General features: G+C 43.8%; 1 protein-coding gene across 6 annotated transcripts in view; it reads right to left on the reverse strand.

The window, feature by feature from the left end:
* Limch1 (LIM and calponin homology domains 1) overlaps positions 1 to 19,604 on the reverse strand; it is a 398,796-nt gene that overhangs the window by 109,546 nt on the left and 269,646 nt on the right. For all 6 annotated transcript variants that reach the window (XM_045130433.1, XM_045130435.1, XM_045130434.1 and 3 more), the window contains exon 4: positions 3,430 to 3,536. In XM_045130433.1, coding sequence (XP_044986368.1) covers positions 3,430 to 3,536 — 107 coding nt within the window. The remainder of the gene's footprint in view (positions 1 to 3,429; positions 3,537 to 19,604) is intronic.

Genomic DNA, 19,604 nt, shown 5'->3' on the forward strand with positions numbered 1-19,604 from the left:
AAGACCTTAACATCAGACCTGAAACTCTAAAACTGCTAGAGGAAAAAGTAGGGGAAACCCTTCAACATACTGGTCTTGGCAAAGACTTTCTGAATACAACCCCAATTGCTCAGGCAATAAAACCACAGATTAATCACTGGGACCTCTTGAAATTACAAAGATTTTGCACTGCAAAGGACACTGTGAGTGAAGCAAAGAGGCAACCTACAGAATGGGGAAAAATCTTCGCCAGCTATATATCTGACAGAGGATTAATATCTAGGATATACAAAGACCCCAAAAGGTTAAATAATAAGGAATCAAACAAGCCAATCAAAAAAATGGGCTATGGAGCTAAATGGAGAGTTCTTAAAGGAAGAAATACGAATGGCATATAAGCATCTAAAAAAATGTTCTACGTCACAAGTCATCAGGGAAATGCAGATTAAAACTACACTGAGATTCCATCTCACTCCTGTCAGATTGGCTACCATCATGAAAACAAATGATCATAAATGTTGGCGGGGATGTGGAAAAAGAGGAACTCTTCTACACTGCTGGTGGGAATGCAATCTGCTCCAGCCATTGTGGAAATCAGTGTGGAGGTTCCTGAAACAGCTAAAGATTGATCTACCATATGACCGAGCTATAGCACTCCTAGGCATATATCCTAAGGACTCATCTCATTTCCTTAGAAGTACGTGCTCAACCATGTTTATTGCTGCTCAATTTATAATAGCTGGGAAATGGAACCAGCCTAGATGTCCCTCAACTGATGAGTGGATAATGAAGATGTGGCACATTTATACAATGGAGTTCTACTCAGCGGTAAAGAAAAATGAAGTTATGAAATTTGCAGAAAAATGGATGGATCTGGAAAGGATTATACTAAGTGAGGAAACCCAGGCCCAGAAAGCCAAGTGCCACATGTTCTCCCTCATATGTGGATCCTAGCTACAGATGATTGGGCTTCTGCATGAGAAGGAAAATACTTAGTAGCAGAGGCCAGTAAGTTAAAAAGGAGATATAAAAGGAAGAGAAAGGAAGGGAGGAGGGTACTTAATAGGTTGGCATTGTATATATGTAAGTAGAACGATTGAAATGGGGAGGTAATATGATGGAGAATGGAATTTCAAAGGGGCAAGTGTGTGGGGGGGGAGGGTATTACCATGGAATATTTTTTACAATCATGGGAAATGTTCATGAAAATTGTGAAAACATAAAAAATTAAATTAAATTAAAAAATGGGAAGTGTGGTGGGAGACAGAGGAAAGAGAAGATACAGAAAAGAAGGAAAGAAAAGAGGAAGATGGACATCATCTTTAAGGAACTGTGTCTACGTGTAATTGGCCTTGGTGACTTTATCCTGTAAGGGTTCCTGTACCATTACTAATGTATGCACATGTGTATGTGCGTGCACTGCAGGGAAGCCAGAGGACAATCTTGGGTGTTGTTCCTCAGGAATTCTGTTCATCTTTTATATATATTCTCTCTCACTGGCCTGGGGCTAGACTGGCTGGGCAATGAGCCCCAAGAATATGTCTATATCCATCTCCCCAGTGCTGGGATTACAAGTGTGTACCATTGTGCCCAGTATTTTTACATGGGTACTAGGGATCAAACTCAGGCCCTCATGCTTGCAAAGCAAGCACTTTACCTACTGAGCTTATCTCTGCCTGGTCCCCTGAATTATGTCTAGCTTTAGAAAATACCTGTCCTGTTTTCTCAGGTCTGCGTACGCAAGTTCCACTCAGTTCTACCCGGGAGAATTGGGTCCAATTCCACTTTGTCTGATGCGAAGCAAAGCTTAGCAGGACCCAGATGAAGGGGGCTGTAGACCTAAGGCCAGACCCCAATTTCCTGATGCCTCCCCTTTTTTTTGCAGATGAGTTACGAAGGGGATTTGAGTTTTGAATGTCTAAAAATCAATCTGCCTTAGAATTTTCCTGCCTTAGTAATTTATTGTGGCTCAGGAAAATCAGTGCAGCTGTGGACATGGCTGGAGTGAACTTTCCTTCACCCTCCAGGCAACATGTACGTGTGTGACTAGTTATTACCTGTGACTGGCAAGGTTGTTTTGTTTCTGGTAACTTGCCATCCAGGTGAGACTGTGAAGGTTAGATGAGACAGACCCTAAACCAATTTCCTGAAATGAGCAAGGACTTGTTGGGGCCGGGTTGGGGCCCAGTCACAAATACAGCACCCGATGACAAAGTGAGGGTTATGGTAGTTTCTGTGTCAAGATGGCCTTCATTTATTTTGCTATTTCTTCCACCTGTATTTTTCTATGAGAAATATTAAAGAATGGCACATTCATAAGAGGGAAGTAATTTTATATAATCAATAAGGGCCGACTGTCCTTTATGCTTAGTCACGAATCATAACATCCAGTGTAAACACCACAACTTTATTTCATTCCGTAGTTTCTATTTTACATGATTACTAGTATTGTTGAAATCAAGACCAACAAACAGAACCAAAGGAACACCTCTGAATATTTCCTTCTCTCCCTTTTTCCATTGTTTCTTCCATGATAAAATGAGCTGGGTATGGTGGCGCATGCCTTTAATCCTAGCACTCAGGAGGCAGAGATAGGAGGATAGCCATCAAATCGAGGCCACCCTGAGACTGCATAGTGAATTCCAGGTCAGCCTGGGCTAGAGTGAGACCCTACCTCGGAAAACCAAAATAAGTAAAATAAAATAAAATCAAACAAAACAAAATGACCCCATTACCAGTCCACAGAAACTACCTCCAGAGTTCCGTCACCATACAATAAGCTCTCAGCTTATTGCCAAAACATATTCATGCTAAATAGTGTTTGAATAAAGTGGAGAATGTTTTATGTGAATTCAGCAGGTGTGCAGAATGTCTATGATACAGAAATTCCATCTCATGTAGATGTATCTTATTATTCTGGTCACAGAAACCCATTCTAGTTCAAGAATTCTTTGGTGACAAATATGTAGGATATAGTCAGCTATGGCCTCAAAGCCTGGTGACCAACACGTGTGAGAAACAGTTGCAAAGTAGAGGAAGGAGAGAGTCCCCACCAGCTAATGCTCCCCTTGCATAATCGGCAGAGGTCAGAGTTCACTCTGTTACCTAGTCTGCAGTCTGTCTGAATGCCTGATTGGAGCTAATAAAAGATTCTTGTCTTGGACACACAGATTCTGTCCATGTTTCCCTCTAGCCTCTCTGTAAATGGTTACTTAAAAATTTTCCCTCCTTTTAAAATTCTAGTTTCCTGTGAATAACTATTGCATTTGAACAAAGCAAACTTCTGTTAAGTCAGAGTCAAAGTGAGGAACAGTATGCCTTGTTCGGGAAGTTTTCCGCCTACCTCCACATTTTTATTTCATTATGAATACCCAGACTTTCGACAGCATCACAAAACTGTCAGTCAAACCATTGAGGGGTTCCCTTGAGCATAAATCATGCCTTACTCACTTGACTGTGACTCTGCTGGACGTATCCTGGAGATCACTTGGGTCAAAGAGTTGAGATTCTTTAAGGCCAAGCTCTTTACACCCTCTCAAGAATAAGATGACATTGTCCTGGAGGGAAGAAAAAAAAATAAATCCGCGTGTTCATTATTTTAGATCAGCTTTATGAATCAGTGCCTCTCAAAATTACCATTGCGATGCCAGCCTTTGAGCCCGCTTCAGTCACATCTAAATAATGGTGTGTCTCATAACAAAATTATAGTTTGTTAGGAAATGCGAGAATAAACAGACACTAGAGACTTCCAGAGCCGCAGCATGCCAAATGCATGTTTTCCTTCTAGCCTGACACGTCTGTATACAATGACAAGGAAAATGCATTGTAGAGAAGAACTTTTTGGGGGGAAAAGTACTTTAAAAAAGCCAAGTATTTTCCACTGCCAAATTTCTTTGCCCGTGTCTTATTGCTTTTAATTTGATACCAATGGATACCTTAAAAATATGATTCAATGGGCTGGAGAGATGGCTTAGCGGTTAAGCGCTTGCCTGTGAAGCCTAAGGACCCGGTTCGAGGCTCGGTTCCCCAGGTCCCACATTAGCCAGATGCACAAGGGGGCGTCTGGAGTTCGTTTGCAGAGGCTGGAAGCCCTGGCACGCCCACTCTCTCTCTCTCCCTCTATCTGTCTTTCTCTCTGTGTCTGTCACTCTCAAATAAATAAATTAAAAAAAATATGATTCAAACCTGGCGTGGTGGCGAACGCCTTTAATCCCAGCACTTGGGAGGCAGAGGTAGGAGGATCATTGTGAGTTTGAGGCCACCCTGAGACTACATAGTGAATTCCAGGTCAGCCTGAGCTGAAGACTCTACCTCAAAAAACCAATATATAGGGCTGGAGGGATGGCTTAATGATTAAGGTGTCTGCCTGCAAAGCCAAAAGATCCTGCTTCGATTCCGCAGGACCCATGTAAGCCAGATGCACAAGGTGACGCATGTGTCTGGAGTTCTCTTACAGTGGCTGGAGGCCCTGGTGTGCCCATTCTCTCCCTGTCTATCTCTCTCTTTCTCAAATACATAAAATATATTTTAAAAAATAGAAAAATATATAAAATATATTTATACAATATATTATACAAAAATAATAAAACAATTTTGTTACCCAAGAGATATCCTCCTCTTCAGGAAGTTTTTCATTTATTTATTTATTATTTATTTTTGCAAGGAGAGAGAGGGAGAGACAGAGAATGGGCACGCCAGAGCTTCTTGCCATTGCAAACGAACTCCAGGCACAGGTACCACTTTGTGCATCTGGCTTTACGTGGATACTGTGCAATCAAACCCAGGCCTTCAGGCTTTGCAAGCAAGCCTATTAACTACTGAGCCATCTCTCCAGTTTTTCTTAACTGATCTAAAATATATTCTTTATGTAATTTACACCCTACATATATTTGCTATGAATTTTGGCTGACATAGTTCCTGTGGGCTATAAATTAAATTAAAAACAAAAGAAGAAGCTGGGTGTGGTGGCACATGCCTTTAATCTCAGCACTCAGGAGGCCGAGGTAGGAAGACCACTGTGATTTGAGGCCAGCCTCGGGCTTATTAGCATGGGCTCTGGGTCAGCCTGGCTTGAGAAAACAAAAACAATGACAATAAAAGAATAGCAATAACAGAAATATCTCCCTCTTTGCCCTTTCATGTCACATATGTCCTAAGGCGCTCTCTTGACTATATGGGGGTAGGAGGGAACCAGCAAAGAAGGGGGGTGGGGAAGGACATTAAGGAGGGTAAGAACAAAGTATAATAAGTCAATGTATGGAAATGTCATCATAAAATTCATTACTTTGTTTTCTAACAAAAAAATAATAAGGATAATAAAAAGACCCTTCTCAAAGTGGGCATTACTCTTTAGGGACATACTTACTTTGAACTGGCAGAGGGGCAAGCTAGATGGTGATTGACGTGGGCTGGTCATCTACTGTGAGTCCTAGGAAGGCATGAACATTTCTAAAAGGGACTACCATTTTTTTTTTTAACCAAAATTGTGGGCCATCCTTTGAGAATTCCAGGATAATCCATCAACAGGTTTATTAGCTGCAAGCATCTAATTGCCTCCTCCTAGAAGCCCTATGAAGGTACCGACTGACCCTACCAGTTAAAAAAAAAAAAAAAAAAAAAAACTACAGAAAATGTTTCCTTCTCTTTTTCAGATGGACTGGACACAGATCCTAAGGAGAGAATCAGCCCACCGCGCCTCACCAGGGCCCCAGTAGAAACCAAGAGTAACTGGGGAAATGAGCAAGAGTGCTGCTTTCTTGGTGAACCTGGTACCAGCACAAGGGTGAAGGAGATAGACACAGAGAATGCTCAACTCCTACCAAACCAGAGATCCAAAGACACAGAGGCTCCCAAGATTTCAATCACTGAAGTAGACATAAAACGAACCCAGCACGGCTCAGCGAAATTTGCAGAAGAGGGGTGGAAAGGTTGTTAGAGCCACATGTTGGGTCATTATGCACAGAGACGTTGCCTCTTACCCATAAATGATGGCCAACCGTATAATGCATGGCCCACATTCCCCAACGAGGAGGGTTCCTGTGGAGGGAGGGAGGAGGCTAACGATGGTACCAACATGGCTGTATACACACTGTGTCCCATAACTAATAAATAAATAAATAAATAAATAAATAAATAAAAAAGAAAGAAAATGTCACTTCTAGGAGTCACATCAGTGACACCCACCACCATCCCAGAATGCTGTAAGCAACTGCTGCGCACATCTCAACTGACGGGGGTAACTATGGGGTTCAGGCTGCACCGTTCAAAGGGAATGGAAAGGATAGAATTTCTCACCACCCAGCGTGCAGGAAGAAGACCCCAGGAATATCTTCCAGTGAAGGAGCGAGACCTGTGCATACAATGAGGTCAGGGCACTCACCAACTGGCTCTGAGTTAATCAAGAGAAAGATTATCTGAAGGGATTTGATATAATTAGGGGAGCTCTTAAACGGACATCAGAGTTCCTCCTGGCACTGAGTTCTTACAGCTATAAAGACTTGAATTTGATTGAGTGGCACGAGGCGAGTGGAAGATGCTCAGGAATTCGTCCCCACAAGCGTCTGAAATCATGCCATACTCTGAGCAAAGACCTTGTCTTCCCCTATCCAAAAGCTAATCTACAGAAAAAGAGAAGGAACAAATGGTGCTGCTGATTTGTGATTTGGTACTTTTTCATGCAGTAATAAATAAATTAGCATACTTGGGCTCTACACGTTGAGAGTAATAGCAGTAAGTTACGAACCTTCCCATGCTTGCTATTGTGTTTGTTACTTGATTATCATATGCACCCAACATTCTTCAGAGCTGCACCTACTATATTAATTCACATGCCCCCCTCCCCCTGTACATCCTGACCCAGGAGATATGATTTTTTTTTTCATGGTCATCTGTGGAACTCAACTATGTAGCTCCGGCAGACCTCAAACTCATGGTGCTCCACTGAATAGGCCTCCCAAATGCTAGAAGTATAGGCATGAGTATGCCAAGTTCATGATTAAATTTAAACATAGTATCTTTCCTTTACATAAAGTTGCTCTGTTACAGTTTTTTCAGTCATCATATGTGAAATGAGTGATTTTGGATTTTTTTTTTTTTGAGGTAGGGTCTCACTCTAGCTCAGGCTGACCTGGAATTCACTATGGGGTCTCAGGGTGGCCTTGAACTCACGGTGATCCTCCTACCTCTGCCTCCCGAGTGCTGGGATTAAAGGCGTGCGCCACCACGCCCGGTTTGGATTTTTTTTCATTTCTCCTTTTCCCAACCCATTGCTAGTGAACTTGGATGTAGCAACTTGCCTTCCTACTGCTTCTAGATCTACCTGGTCCTGATACACTTGTCTTTACTCAGTCCCCAGACCTCCTCACTGGACCACACTGCTTCCCAGACATCAAGACCCAGATTCTAGCTGGGCCTGGTGGCACACGCCTTTCATCCCAGCACTCTGGAAGCAGAGGTAGGAGAATCATTGTGAGTTCAAGGTCACCTGAGGCTACATAGTGAATTCCAGGGCAGCCTGGGCTAGAATGAGACCCTACCTCAATAAAAAACAAAAACAATAAAACAGAGTCCAGCATGGTGGTGCACACCTGTAATCCCAGCACTCGGGAGGCAGAGGTAGGAGGATCACCATGAGTTTGAGGCCACCCTGAGACTATATAGTGAAACCCAAGTCAGCCTGAGCTAGACTGAGATCTTACCTCAAAACACACACACACACACACACAAAAGCAAAACAAAAATCAGATTCTTCCTTGGAACTTGGTTATTCCCATTGCAGTGGGAGAAGCTACTAGAAGATGAAGAATCTGTGATGATATTCAGTTGTCATGTTTTCTTATAAATGATTAGTAAGAAAAATGAGGAAAAAAGAATGAAAGACAGTACGTAACATTTTTGGCATATTTATAAGCATAGATTGTATAGATGTTGCTACTACACACACACACACACACACACACACACACACACACACACACACACACATATCTTTTGTTTTCTGAGGTAGGGTCTCACTCTAGCTCAGGCTGACCTGGAACTCACTATGTAGTCTCTGGGTAGCCTCAAACTCATGGCGATCCTCCTACCTGTGCCTCCTGAGTGCTGGGATTAAAGGCGTGAGCCACCACACCTGGCTTTGCTACAATATTTTTATAAGCCAGGATGGTACTTTGAGAATTAAAGCTCACTAGCCAATCTTCTTATAAAGAAGAGAGCTAATACTTAGATTTTATCGATCAGCCCTAAGTCAGGAAGGCAGGTTCAAGTTCAGAGAAGGCGTTAGTGCATTCTAGAAGGCGGTTATAACATAGAAGAGCCTCGTGTAGCTTGCATGCCCTGGCTACTTCCATGTGCCTGGTCTGTTCTGAGCACATATGTGGATTCTCTTTTAGCCCCCAACCAACCATATAAGGCAGGTTCTGTTGTCTCCATCTGACAGAGCGGTTCCCCATCACACCCAGCCTCTCAGCAAAGCTCACTTCCCAGTTATCCCATCACAAAGATGGAGATGAGGTTTGTCCAGAGATGAAAAGTCCCCAAACCGCTACTTCCGTTCCCTCCCCTCTAATTTCCTGGTCCTTGTTCTAAGTCTGCCTTCCTGAAATTGCCACTTTAATTCTCTTTTTCCTTTGCCCTTTCTAATTATCTTTGATTTTCCTCTTTCCTGCCTGCCTCCCACCAAGACACAGTCCAGCCTATTATTATTATTAGGGTCTGATTTCTCAAAAGCACTGCTGGCTCTCATGCTTGAACAATCGTGAGGATGTCATATTCCACACGCCCCCCCCCCCCCCCCGCAAGTCTGCATTTCAGGAAGAGTGCACAGACCTGGTGCTGGGCAAAGCAACTCCACACCAGGGCAGTGACTTAGTACAGATGCTCCAACCAGCCTTCACAAGGGCATGCCAGTATCCTTTGAATGGAAGCTGAGGGTCTCTTACCCAGAGGAAAGCCAGTGATGCTCTCTAGAAACCATCAGAGGCCACAATGAAAGACAGGCCCGCTTTCTCTCACATAGGACCACAGGAGGTGCACGCCGGTGGCACCCCAGATACTCAGGGCAGACGAGGAGGTGTGTTCCCAGATGCACACACGCACCCCAGAACTCCGTGCACTGTTGAGCACACCGCCTAAACCCACATGGGCTTTGCGCGGCAGCCAGCAGGAACAATTTGGGTTGGGAGATTTAAATAACTGCAGGTCTGTTTCCAGCCTCCTTGCCGTAACCTAATGATGCTGGAGGGGAGCCAGGTCCCAGTCAGGAGCAAAGCCAGAAGGAAGAGCCACCCAGCCAAGAGCTAAGGAGGCCAGCCACTGCACAGGCGAGAAGGACTGTGCTTTTAATTACACAAACGTGCTTTCTCTGTGCACCGAGATGTCTCCACACTTACAGTTTCAAGCAAAAGCCACATCTTTGTATCTCAAGTTCAGAGCCAAACCATCTAACAGTGTCTCAATCCCAGCAGGGCAGGGAGGGCAAGAAGTGGGAGATGCTGGGATTTACTACAGTAACTATTATAGTTAGCTCTTACTAGCACAGAGCTAAGAAACCTACTAGATTGTAGTAATTTTAATGCAACTTTTTAAAAGGACAAAACCATCATCGTCATGAAAAAGGAATTGTTGATTAAAGAGACATGCTGACCAAATACAATGAATGAGCTTTGATTGGACCCTACATTCTAAAAAGAAAAAAATAGCTGGGCACACTGCAAAAAACTCCAGACATATGTGCCACCTTGTCCATATGGCTTATGTGAGTCTTGGGGAATCAAACATAGGTCCTTTGGCTTTGCAGACAAGTGCCTTAACTACTAACCCATCTCTCCATCTCTTAATTAAGATTTTAATGGTGGGTTATGGGGTTTTAATATGGAGACCTTGTATTTTTGCTCTCAATATTTTTTCTTGCTGTGTAAAACAAAACCCTTAAAAAAAAAAAAGTCAGTGCATTGGGATAGAGATATAGTTCAGCAGGTAAGGCACTTGTCTGCAGAGCCTAATGACCTGAGTTTGATTTTCCCACTTCCCATGTAATGCTAGATACACAAAATTGAGTATGCATCTGGAGTCTGTTTGTAGTAGCTGGAGACCTTGGCATGCCCATTCACTTTGTCTTCTTATATCTCACTCTGCTTGCCAATAAATAAATAAAATTATAAAATATAAGTACATAAAAAAAGAAAATACTTAGTAGCAGAGGCCAGTAAGTTAAAAAGGAGACATAAAGGGAAGAGAAAGGAAGGGAGGAGGGTACTTAATAGGTTGGTATTGTATATATATAACTACAATGACTGAGATGGGGAGGTAATATGATGAAGAATAGAATTTCAAAGGGGAAAGTGTGGGAGGGAGGGAGGTTATTACCATGTGATATTTTTTATAATCATGGAAAATGTTAATAAAAATTGTGAAAAGAAAAATAATAGCTGGGAGTGGTAGCACATGCCTTTAATCCCAGCACTTAGGAAGCTGAGGTAGAAGGATTGTTGTGAGTTCAAGGCCAGCCTGAGACTACATAGTGAATTCCAGGCCACCCTGGATTAGCATGAGACTCTACCTAAAAAACCCAATATATATTAAATATAAATATGGATATGTATTGAATGCTATTGTTGACTGAGTTTTAACTTTTTAAGTGTAATGATAATAATGTAGTTATTTAACAAAATGTCTTTATTTTTAAACCTACATCTGAATTATTTAATGGTGAATTATGTCTACAACATAACTTTCAAATGGTTCAGGTAAACTTCTCTGTGTGTGTGTGTGTGTGTATGTGTGCATGTGCGTGTGTGTGTGTGTGTGCACGCACGTGTGTGTGTGCACATATGGGAAGAGGAAAGAAGGGCAGGAGACAGGAATACAGAGAAAGAGGGAGGCAGGGAGGAATAAAGAGGAATAAATATACATGCCTGTCTGTATGGAGACAGAGATAAAGCAAATGGTGAGTTTAGACAGGGTCAGTAAACATTCTCAGTAAAGGGTCAGATAGGAAATAGTTTATACCTTGTAGGCCACATGGTGAGTGCTTTAAAAATAACTCAACCCTTTCACTATAACTAGACAGTGTAGAAGTGAGTATATGTGTGTATTCCAATACATGTCACTTTCACAGGGTTGAATTTGGCCCACAGAGCTCACCATGTCCCAAGTGAAAGGTATTCGGTTATTCACTATGCCTTTCTTATGACTTCTCCATACACTTGAAATTATGTTTCCGGAAAATGTTTCAGGAAAACTTTCCTAAATTGCTAAAAATTAGATTCAGCTAGGTAGGGTTGAGGCTCTGCTGGCGAAATCAACTTTACGACATCCGAAAACGGCTGTCGGTGCCTCTAGGACATCCGCTGCAAAGCCAGAGGCCAGGCGCAGGTGTTACCGACGAAAGGTCGCTGTGATTCACTGGGAAGTCCGGCAGCCTGAATCTTAGCTCGGCACAGATGTGCAGCGCGCAGTTCCTGAAAGGGCCCGTTCTGCGCAGGCTCACGTTCACATGTGGCTGTGAGCCACTGTCTGTGTAACTGCCATGTTTTAAGTCCTCCTTGTTCAGGCCCGGGTGTTGTCCCAGTTCACTCCATTTGGGGGCCTGCCCAGTAAATCAGGGACATTCAAAGGTCCTCACACCTCACTCTCTTTCCTTTCCACTCCAAGATGAGGGAATGGCCCAGCTCAGGGTGGTCTCTGACTCCACAGTGTAGTTTGTCCCAACATGGTGGGAGCTTACTAAGTATTTAAGTCCATTAAACACAATATTCCGGGTACTCTGTCACTACTTTAGCAGTGAACACAGGAACATAATTCCTCAGTCTTCAGGATCCACCAAGCATTTAGAATTGTTCAAATCCACATAAGCAGAGTTCTGACAATGGAAACAGGAGAATAAACACCTGAAGGTATGTAGCATAATAGCTTTGGAGTCAGAAGAACTTTGGTTAGAATCTCAGCCTAGTCTCCGTTCCAACCGCGTGTCCTTGGGCAGACTGCCTAGCCATTCTGATCTTCGTGTTTCTAATCTGTAAGGTGAGGGGTGCTGTCAGCCTTGTAGGGATGCTTGCCAAAATTACAGAAAACATGCGTTAAAAATGCAAACTCGGGGCTGGAGAGATGGCTCAGCGGTTAAGGCGCTTGCTTACAAAGTGTTTCGTCCTGAGTTTGATTTCCTAGGACTCATATGCTCAAGATGGCACATGCATCTGGAGTTTGTTTGTAGTGGCTCGAGGCCCTGGCGTGCTCATTCTGTCTTTCTTTCTCCCTCTCTCTTAACTAAATAAATAAAATATTTAAAAATAAAATAAGGGCTGGAGAGATGACTTAGCAGTTAAGCACTTGCCTGTGAAGCCTACAGACCCTGGTTCAAGGCTCGATTCCCCAGGACCCTCGTTAGCCAGATGCACAAGGGGGCGCCCATGTCTGGAGTTCGTTTGCAGTGGCTGGTGGCCCTGGCACGCCCATTCTCTCTCTCTAGCTGCCTCTTTCTCTATCTATCGCTCTCAAGTAAATAAATAAAAATGATAAACGAAATTTAAAATAAAAATGCAATCTCGAATCTGGTAATTTCCAGGCACTCTGTCGTAGCACCCCTTTATCTGCAGGTTTGCTTTTTAGGCTTTCAGTTACTCCCATGGTCAAACATGGTCTGAAAATTTGAGGTGGAAAATTCCAGAAATATATAATTCCTAAGTTTTAAATTAGCATGCTGTTGTGAGTGGCGTGAGGTTTGATAAAGTGTTGTGCCATGTCCTACGTCCTGGCTAGGACGTAAGTCCACTCTGTTGTCCAACATATCCCTGCTGTATTCCTAAATGTGAGTCACCTCATAGACGTCGTGGCGATCAGACCAATTAAAGAGCCACCACAGTGCTTATGATCAAATAATCATAATTAACCAGGCTCTTGACACACAAGGAGTGGCAATCCTGGCAATTTTATTACAGTAAGTTATTGCAACAGCTCTGTTTTATCATTAATTCTTATTAATTCCTCACTATGCCTAATTTATAGATGAACCTTATTATAGGTATGCTATATGCATAGTAGCTACTTTTGCATTACTGTGATAGAATGCCTGACAGTGATAACTTGAGGGAGGAATTATTTACTGTGGCTCACGGTTAGAGAACACTCAGCCCCTCATGGTGAGGAAGGACACGAAGGAGACAGCTCAGTTCACGGTCCCAGGAGTGTGTGGTGGGGGGTGTTCATATGACAGTGGAGCAGGAGGCAGGGAGTTGGGCTGGAACAAGGGTCTGGGCTGTAACCTTCAAAGGCCAGCCTCCAGTAATCTACTTCCTCCAGTTAGGACCTATCTCCTAAAGGTTCTATAGCCTACCAAAATAGTACCACCAGCCTTTGTGAGCTGGGGAGATGGCTTAGCAGTTAAGGCACTTGTCTATGAAGCCTAAGGACCCAGGTTCGACTCTCTGGAACCCACGGAAGTCAGATGCACAAGGTGGCACATGCGTCTGGAGTTCGCCCTGGGGTACCCATTCTCGTTCTCAATCTCTCTCTCTCTCTCTGTCATAAATAAATAAATAAAATATTCTTTAAAAAACATGAGCTTGTGTGGGTTATTTCAGATTCAACTGTAAAGTATGGATAGGGGGAAAACAAGATACACAGGGTTTGTGCTACCTGGCATATTTGGACATTGTGTCCATTCAGGTCAGGAAAGATTTGGTGACCAATAGCCTATCCACAAGAAAGAGACGGGCACGCATGGCCGCTGTCAGTTATGTGGGAGATTAAAACAAAACAAAACACAGTGGTTGCTGCCACAGCTCTTTGTTCATTGTTAATCACTAACTTGGCAGCCTTACCCAGGCGGCCGCACACTCAGGAGCAGGCCAACAAATCCACACTTCCTGTGTAAGGTAGCTGTCTGTCAGTCATCATTTGTAATGATCACACAGAAATAAATCTTTGTGTGATAGTTCCAAGTCCCGTCCAGAAAAGCCTACTTAATCCATTGTATACATGAAAAGGCTACTGATCACACGATGGGGAAAAAGAAGAAGAAGGAGGAGGGGGGGGGAGGGGGGAGGGGGAGGAGGAGGAGGAAGAGGAGGAGGAGAAAGCCCACAGTGCAAAGACTGGTTCAGAAGCACCTGATACTTGGATTTCCTCTTGGCTGTAGTTGAATCAAGGAATTCCAGCAGCTTTTTATTTATTTTTAAAGACTTTTATTTATTTAATTATTTATTTGAAAGAGGGAGCGGGGTGGGATGGGGGTGGGGGAGAGAATGGACCCGCCAGGGTCTCCAGCCACAGGAAACGACCTCCAGATGCATTCGCCATCTAGTGCATCTGGCTTATGTGGGTCCTGGGGAATGGAATCTGGGTCCTTAGGCTTCACAGGCAAGCACCTTAACCACTAAGCAATCTCTCCAGCCCTCCAGCAGCTTTTATCCACAACAGGCTTTTAGGGTGCAGGAGTTGGGGTGCAGGAGACAGGGAAGGGAAGGCCAGCAAGACATAATAGTGTAGCATGGAGACACTCCACCATCCCATGCCTGCTTTTCCTTTAGAATGAAGACCAGCAAGGACCGGCTTGCTACCTTCCCTTTCCCGGGCTGTCATTTCTGTCTGGAAAGTGTTTTCTCCGTCTCCTTGCTCTGCCTTACAAAGCAAGTAGCTTCCACGGAAAAGGAGGGTAATGCACATTTGGGCCTCAAACGAAACCACACACCTCTACCACTGGCTGTTTAAAATACATATGAAGCATCCATATAATTTTCAGTGTCTGTAAATGAAAAGGCTGGGGGGGGGGGCAGCTAAAAATGTGAACCGAGATTACCACTGGTACATTTCGCATTCTAATACATTTTTCTATAATAAACATTTGCTATAAAGCCTTGATAAGGATTAAGAGAGCTTGGAAAGATTTAGAAGTAGATCAGAGAAGATGCAGATCAACAGGTGACATTAATGTTACTCCTCTGCCTTTTAAAGCGTTAAAAAAACAATACTACATACGCCAGGTGTGGTGGTGCACGCCTTTAATCCCAGCACTCAGGAGGCAGAGGTAGGATGATCACCATGAGTTCAAGGCCACCTTGAGACTCCATAGTGAATTCCAGGTCAGCCTGGGCTAGAGTGAGACCCTACCTCGAAAAACAACAACAACAACAAAAACAACCCAAACCACCACCACATAATTTTTGTTAGCAAACTCTAACCTTAGGCTTTCTACATTGGGAGCAAACTTTTCTTTCTTTCTTTCTTTCTTTCTTTCTTTCTTTCTTTCTTTCTTTCTTTCTTTCTTTTTTTAAACAGAAACGCAATTAAGAAATTCAGAACTTAAGGAATACATTACCAAACATCGTCAGGAACTTACTCTGTAATTAATAGAACTTGGGGATTTCCTGGACCTGCCGTGTGACTGCCCAGTCTGTATGGGTTCCAGTCAAACTCCGGCAGTTGGCTCAGTTCCAACAACAACGAGCGCTCTCCAGACTGTCAATGCATTTTTATTTGCCAGCGGCTCTTAATGAGGATAACAGGTCTTCCAAGGCTGCGGGACAGAGCAGCTATGTCTGGGGGAATGTTAGGGGGTGGGGCGGTGCTGAACCGAGAGGTGCAAGGTAGGTGGCTGCTTGAAGTTAGAGATGGAGAGAGAGGGAGAGAGAGAGAGAGAGAGAGGGAGGGAGGGAGGGAGGGAGGGAGGGAGGGAGGGAGGGAGGGAGGGAATGGATAGGAAATGAACAAAAGCTTGGTGGGTTGCACTAGAGAGAACGGAAGGTTGGGAAGGGGAAGAAAGGGATGAAGTAAGGTTGAGGGGGAGCTGGGAGTAACCCGCTGACCGTGGGTTCTGTTCTGTAGCCAGTGGGGAATCCTACCTAAAGGAAAATATCTAAGAGAAAAATATATGGGGTTCCATGGAAAAGACTCACGGGCTGTCTTCTACGACTTCTGGAAGAGCTAATTCCAAAGCACCAAGAGGAGGCATGTGAGCTTGACAACCAAGCAGATCGACAAATATCAGTGATGAGGGGCTGGAGGGATGGCTTAGCGGTTAAACCGTTTGCCTGCAAAGCCAAAGGATCCCTGTTCGATTCCCCAGGACCTACGTAAGCCAGATGCACAAGGGGGCGCATGCATCTGGAGTTTGTTTGCAGTGGATGGAAGCCCTGGTGGGCCCATTCTCTCCCTCTCTCTCTTTCATCCTCCTCTCTCAAATAAAGAAATAAATAAAATATATTTAAAATGGTCTATGTATTTATATATCACATATTGTGTACAGTTATATGTATGCATATATAAAAATCTTAGAATAACAAATGTCTGATACTTAGAAACAATCAAATAAATGGTTTCTGTAATGATACTTATTTCCACCAGTGGAGTGAAACTATTAAATCATCAGCGGAAATGCATTTTCTCATTAGATGGATATTGCTAATTTTTTGGTGGGAGGGGGGAAACAATTTCATGGAAATAACAGAGTAAAATTCCGGTTGCTGAGTCCAGCAGTCAGTGTACAATAAAATCCATCAAGCAGTTTTACAAAGACATTTTGGGAACGTTCAGCCAAGAAGACGTGATGCTGTATGGAGAGGGTGAGCTTGGCCAAACGTTCCTTTTGCAGACCCTGTGGGAGAGGAGATGTATGTGGAATCCTTCTTCTCCCAGAGGGCTCTTGGCTCTCCAGAATCCCGGATTTGCCACCCTCCTGAGCAAGCCCCACCTCTGAGGTCGGAGCCACCCGTGGGTGGGTTGGTTGGTCCTTTACCACAATGACCTGCCAGCCTTCCTGCTATTTTTGCCACATTCACCGACCAGACTTAACCATTTCATGCGGTTAACATTCCAGGCACTTCTAAATGCTACATGGACAACTTGTCTTTACAGTTTGGGCTTGTTCTTTCTTTCTTTCTTTCTTTCTTTCTTTCTTTCTTTCTTTCTTTCTTTCTTTCTTTCTTTCTTTTTTTTTTTGTTTTACAAGGTAGGGTCTCACTCTAGCCCAGGCCAACCTGGAATTCACTACGTAGTCTCAGGGTGGCCTCGAACTCACAGTGAGCCTCCTGCCTCTGCCTCCAGAGTGCTGGGATTAAAGGCGTGCACCACCATGCTGAGTCCTGTGGGCTTATTCTATTCTAATCATTTCTACTTCATTGTCACCATCTAGACCTGCCCAAGGGATCTTTTCTTCCCCCTGAATTTACGTATTTGCATATGTTTGTGTGTATGGGTCTCTTTCTGCTGTAATTGAACACCAGACACCTGTACCACTTTTTGTCTATGACTTTATGTGGGTGCTGGGCAGTTGAACCTGGGCCAGCAGGCTTTATAAGCGAGTACATTTAACCACTGAGCCATCTCCCCAGCCTCCTGGCCAAGGGATCCTGAACTGTCTCTTACCCCTTAACAGCAGCACCTCTCCTTCTAGGTTTCTCATTCCTTCTTTCTCACAACACCTGTTCTTTCCTCTGTGACTCTGCTCTTTCCTTCTAGTCTATCTCTCTCTCCCTATGCTGCCTTATTTCCTTGAGGGACTCACTTCTGTCCAGGGTGACGCCCTACTCCTCCACTGCCTATCTTTAATAGTCTTACACCTTTTGTCATTGTGTTAGGGGGAACCATTAGGGTTGGTGACTAACCCAAATCTCTCTTGTGTCTACTTGAAGTGGGACTAATGATGCATCTATGTGGAGGGACATCAACTAACATACCACTCTTAGCCACTGATGCACCTCCCTTGGATTGTTCCAGAAGGAACAGGGCACACATCCAGCTCAGCTACTTCTGGATTTCTTTTCTGTGTCCTGTTTGTCTCTGCCGTGTGGTAGGGTGCCTCTCTGTGGGGGATGTCTGGAGAGGTCCAGCAAACCCACTCGGCTGCAGCTCTAAAAAAAAAAAAATACACTCCAATTTGTTTCAGGGGAAGCAGTGCTGATGTTCTCTGTCTGACTCCTGTGTTTATATCTCAGCTGGGAAGGGAAGAGAGGTGATTTCTTATTGACAGCTCTAAGCCCTTGGCGGTCAGTTGTCATGCTACTGGACATAATGGTGCTATTACTGGGTCTGGAGGGGCTAAAAGTTTTTGAGCTCCCCCCTCAGTGGACCTATTAGACACCCTTGGTAATCTTTCTCGGCACCTCTGAAGAAGTTTTCACAAGTCCTCTGTGTTCTTCGGTTTCTCTGCCGTCTATCACCAGCTTCTTTCTCACAGATGACATTAGCCCCCTAGAGTCAAATCTCTATGAATGTTCAAAGGAAGACTGGCTGAATGTTTCTTTTGGGACTAGCGCAGGGAAGGAGACATGGGGTCCTCCTTCTCTCAGAGTCTCCAGGACCTTCCATATCTCTCTATGATTACCACCCTCTTGAGCAGCCCCGCTCCTGAGGTCTGAGCAACCAGTTCTTCAACACAACGATCTTCCAATCAATTTTTGCATCTAGAAGCCATTTTAAAAGAACAATACAAAGTGGGATATTCTAAAGCATTTAATTTTTTTAAATTTTTTTAAAAGTTTATTTAACAGAGAGAAAGAAAGAGGGAGAGAGAGAAAGAGGGAGAGAGAGAGAGAATGGGCACACCAGGGCTTCCAACCACTGAAAACCAACTCCAGACGCATGCGCCACCTTGTGCATCTGGCTAACATAGGTCTCTGGGAATCGAACCTGGGTCCTTTGGCTTTGCAGGCAAACACCTTAACAGCTAAGCCATTCCTCCAGCCCTCTAAAGCATTTTTAAAATAATTGTTAAACTTATTTTAATTATTTGAGTGAGAGAGAGAAAGAGGGAGAAAGAGCCAGTGCAAACAAACTCCAGAAGCATGTGTCACCTTGTGCATTGGGCTTACATAGATCCTAGGGAATCGAACCTGGGTCCTTAGGTTTCGCAGGCAAATACCTTAATTGCTAAGCCATCTCCCCAGCCTTTGAAATAATTTGTAATGACTTTTCAACAACAGGATCAAAACCGTCACCACAGGCACAGTGAAGATTAAAGAGGCAGATGTTAATTATTAATTTCCATTTCATTTCAAACATTTAAATGTCAAGCAATCTATTGCATAGTTGTCATGTGAAGAGTGATGTATAAAGTGCCCTGGGAAGGAAGGATTTGTCAGGAGTTGAATTCTTATTTTCAAATGAGAGATACCCAAAGAGTCCAGCTACTCCATAAAAGGCAGACAACAATAGCCCTACCTGTGGGCCTGATGTGAAATGGGCATGAGTTCCAGGCAGTGGGAAGTGGTGTGATACGTGACCCTTTGATGGAAGCGGGAAACCAGGGCCTGTGAACTTAGAGCCTGCACTGGCTCACCTCTCATCTGCCCACTCTGCCTCTTGGCTTAATGGCTCTCCTGTGAATTCTCTTACGGGAATTCTCGTATGAATTTCTCCACAAGGATCCCTCACTTCCCACATTTTATGCATGCCAGTTGTTATTTGCTGAGGGTGATAGACTCCTTTTCTCATTTGCATTTGAAAAAAAATAATCCCAGGAAAAGATCTCTGTCAGCCTAGAGTCACATCCATTCCCAGTGTGACTAAAGCCACGGGGGCAGAAAGGACCGGGAACCTTTTTCGTAAGTGAAGGGAGAATTAGGGAGGAATAGTTTCCAGAGGAGGAGGATGTGACTTCTTAGGAGGAGACATTGGGCAAAGGAATACTAGCT

Source organism: Jaculus jaculus, chromosome 11, assembly GCF_020740685.1.
Source record: "Jaculus jaculus isolate mJacJac1 chromosome 11, mJacJac1.mat.Y.cur, whole genome shotgun sequence".
Lineage (NCBI taxonomy): Eukaryota > Metazoa > Chordata > Mammalia > Rodentia > Dipodidae > Jaculus > Jaculus jaculus.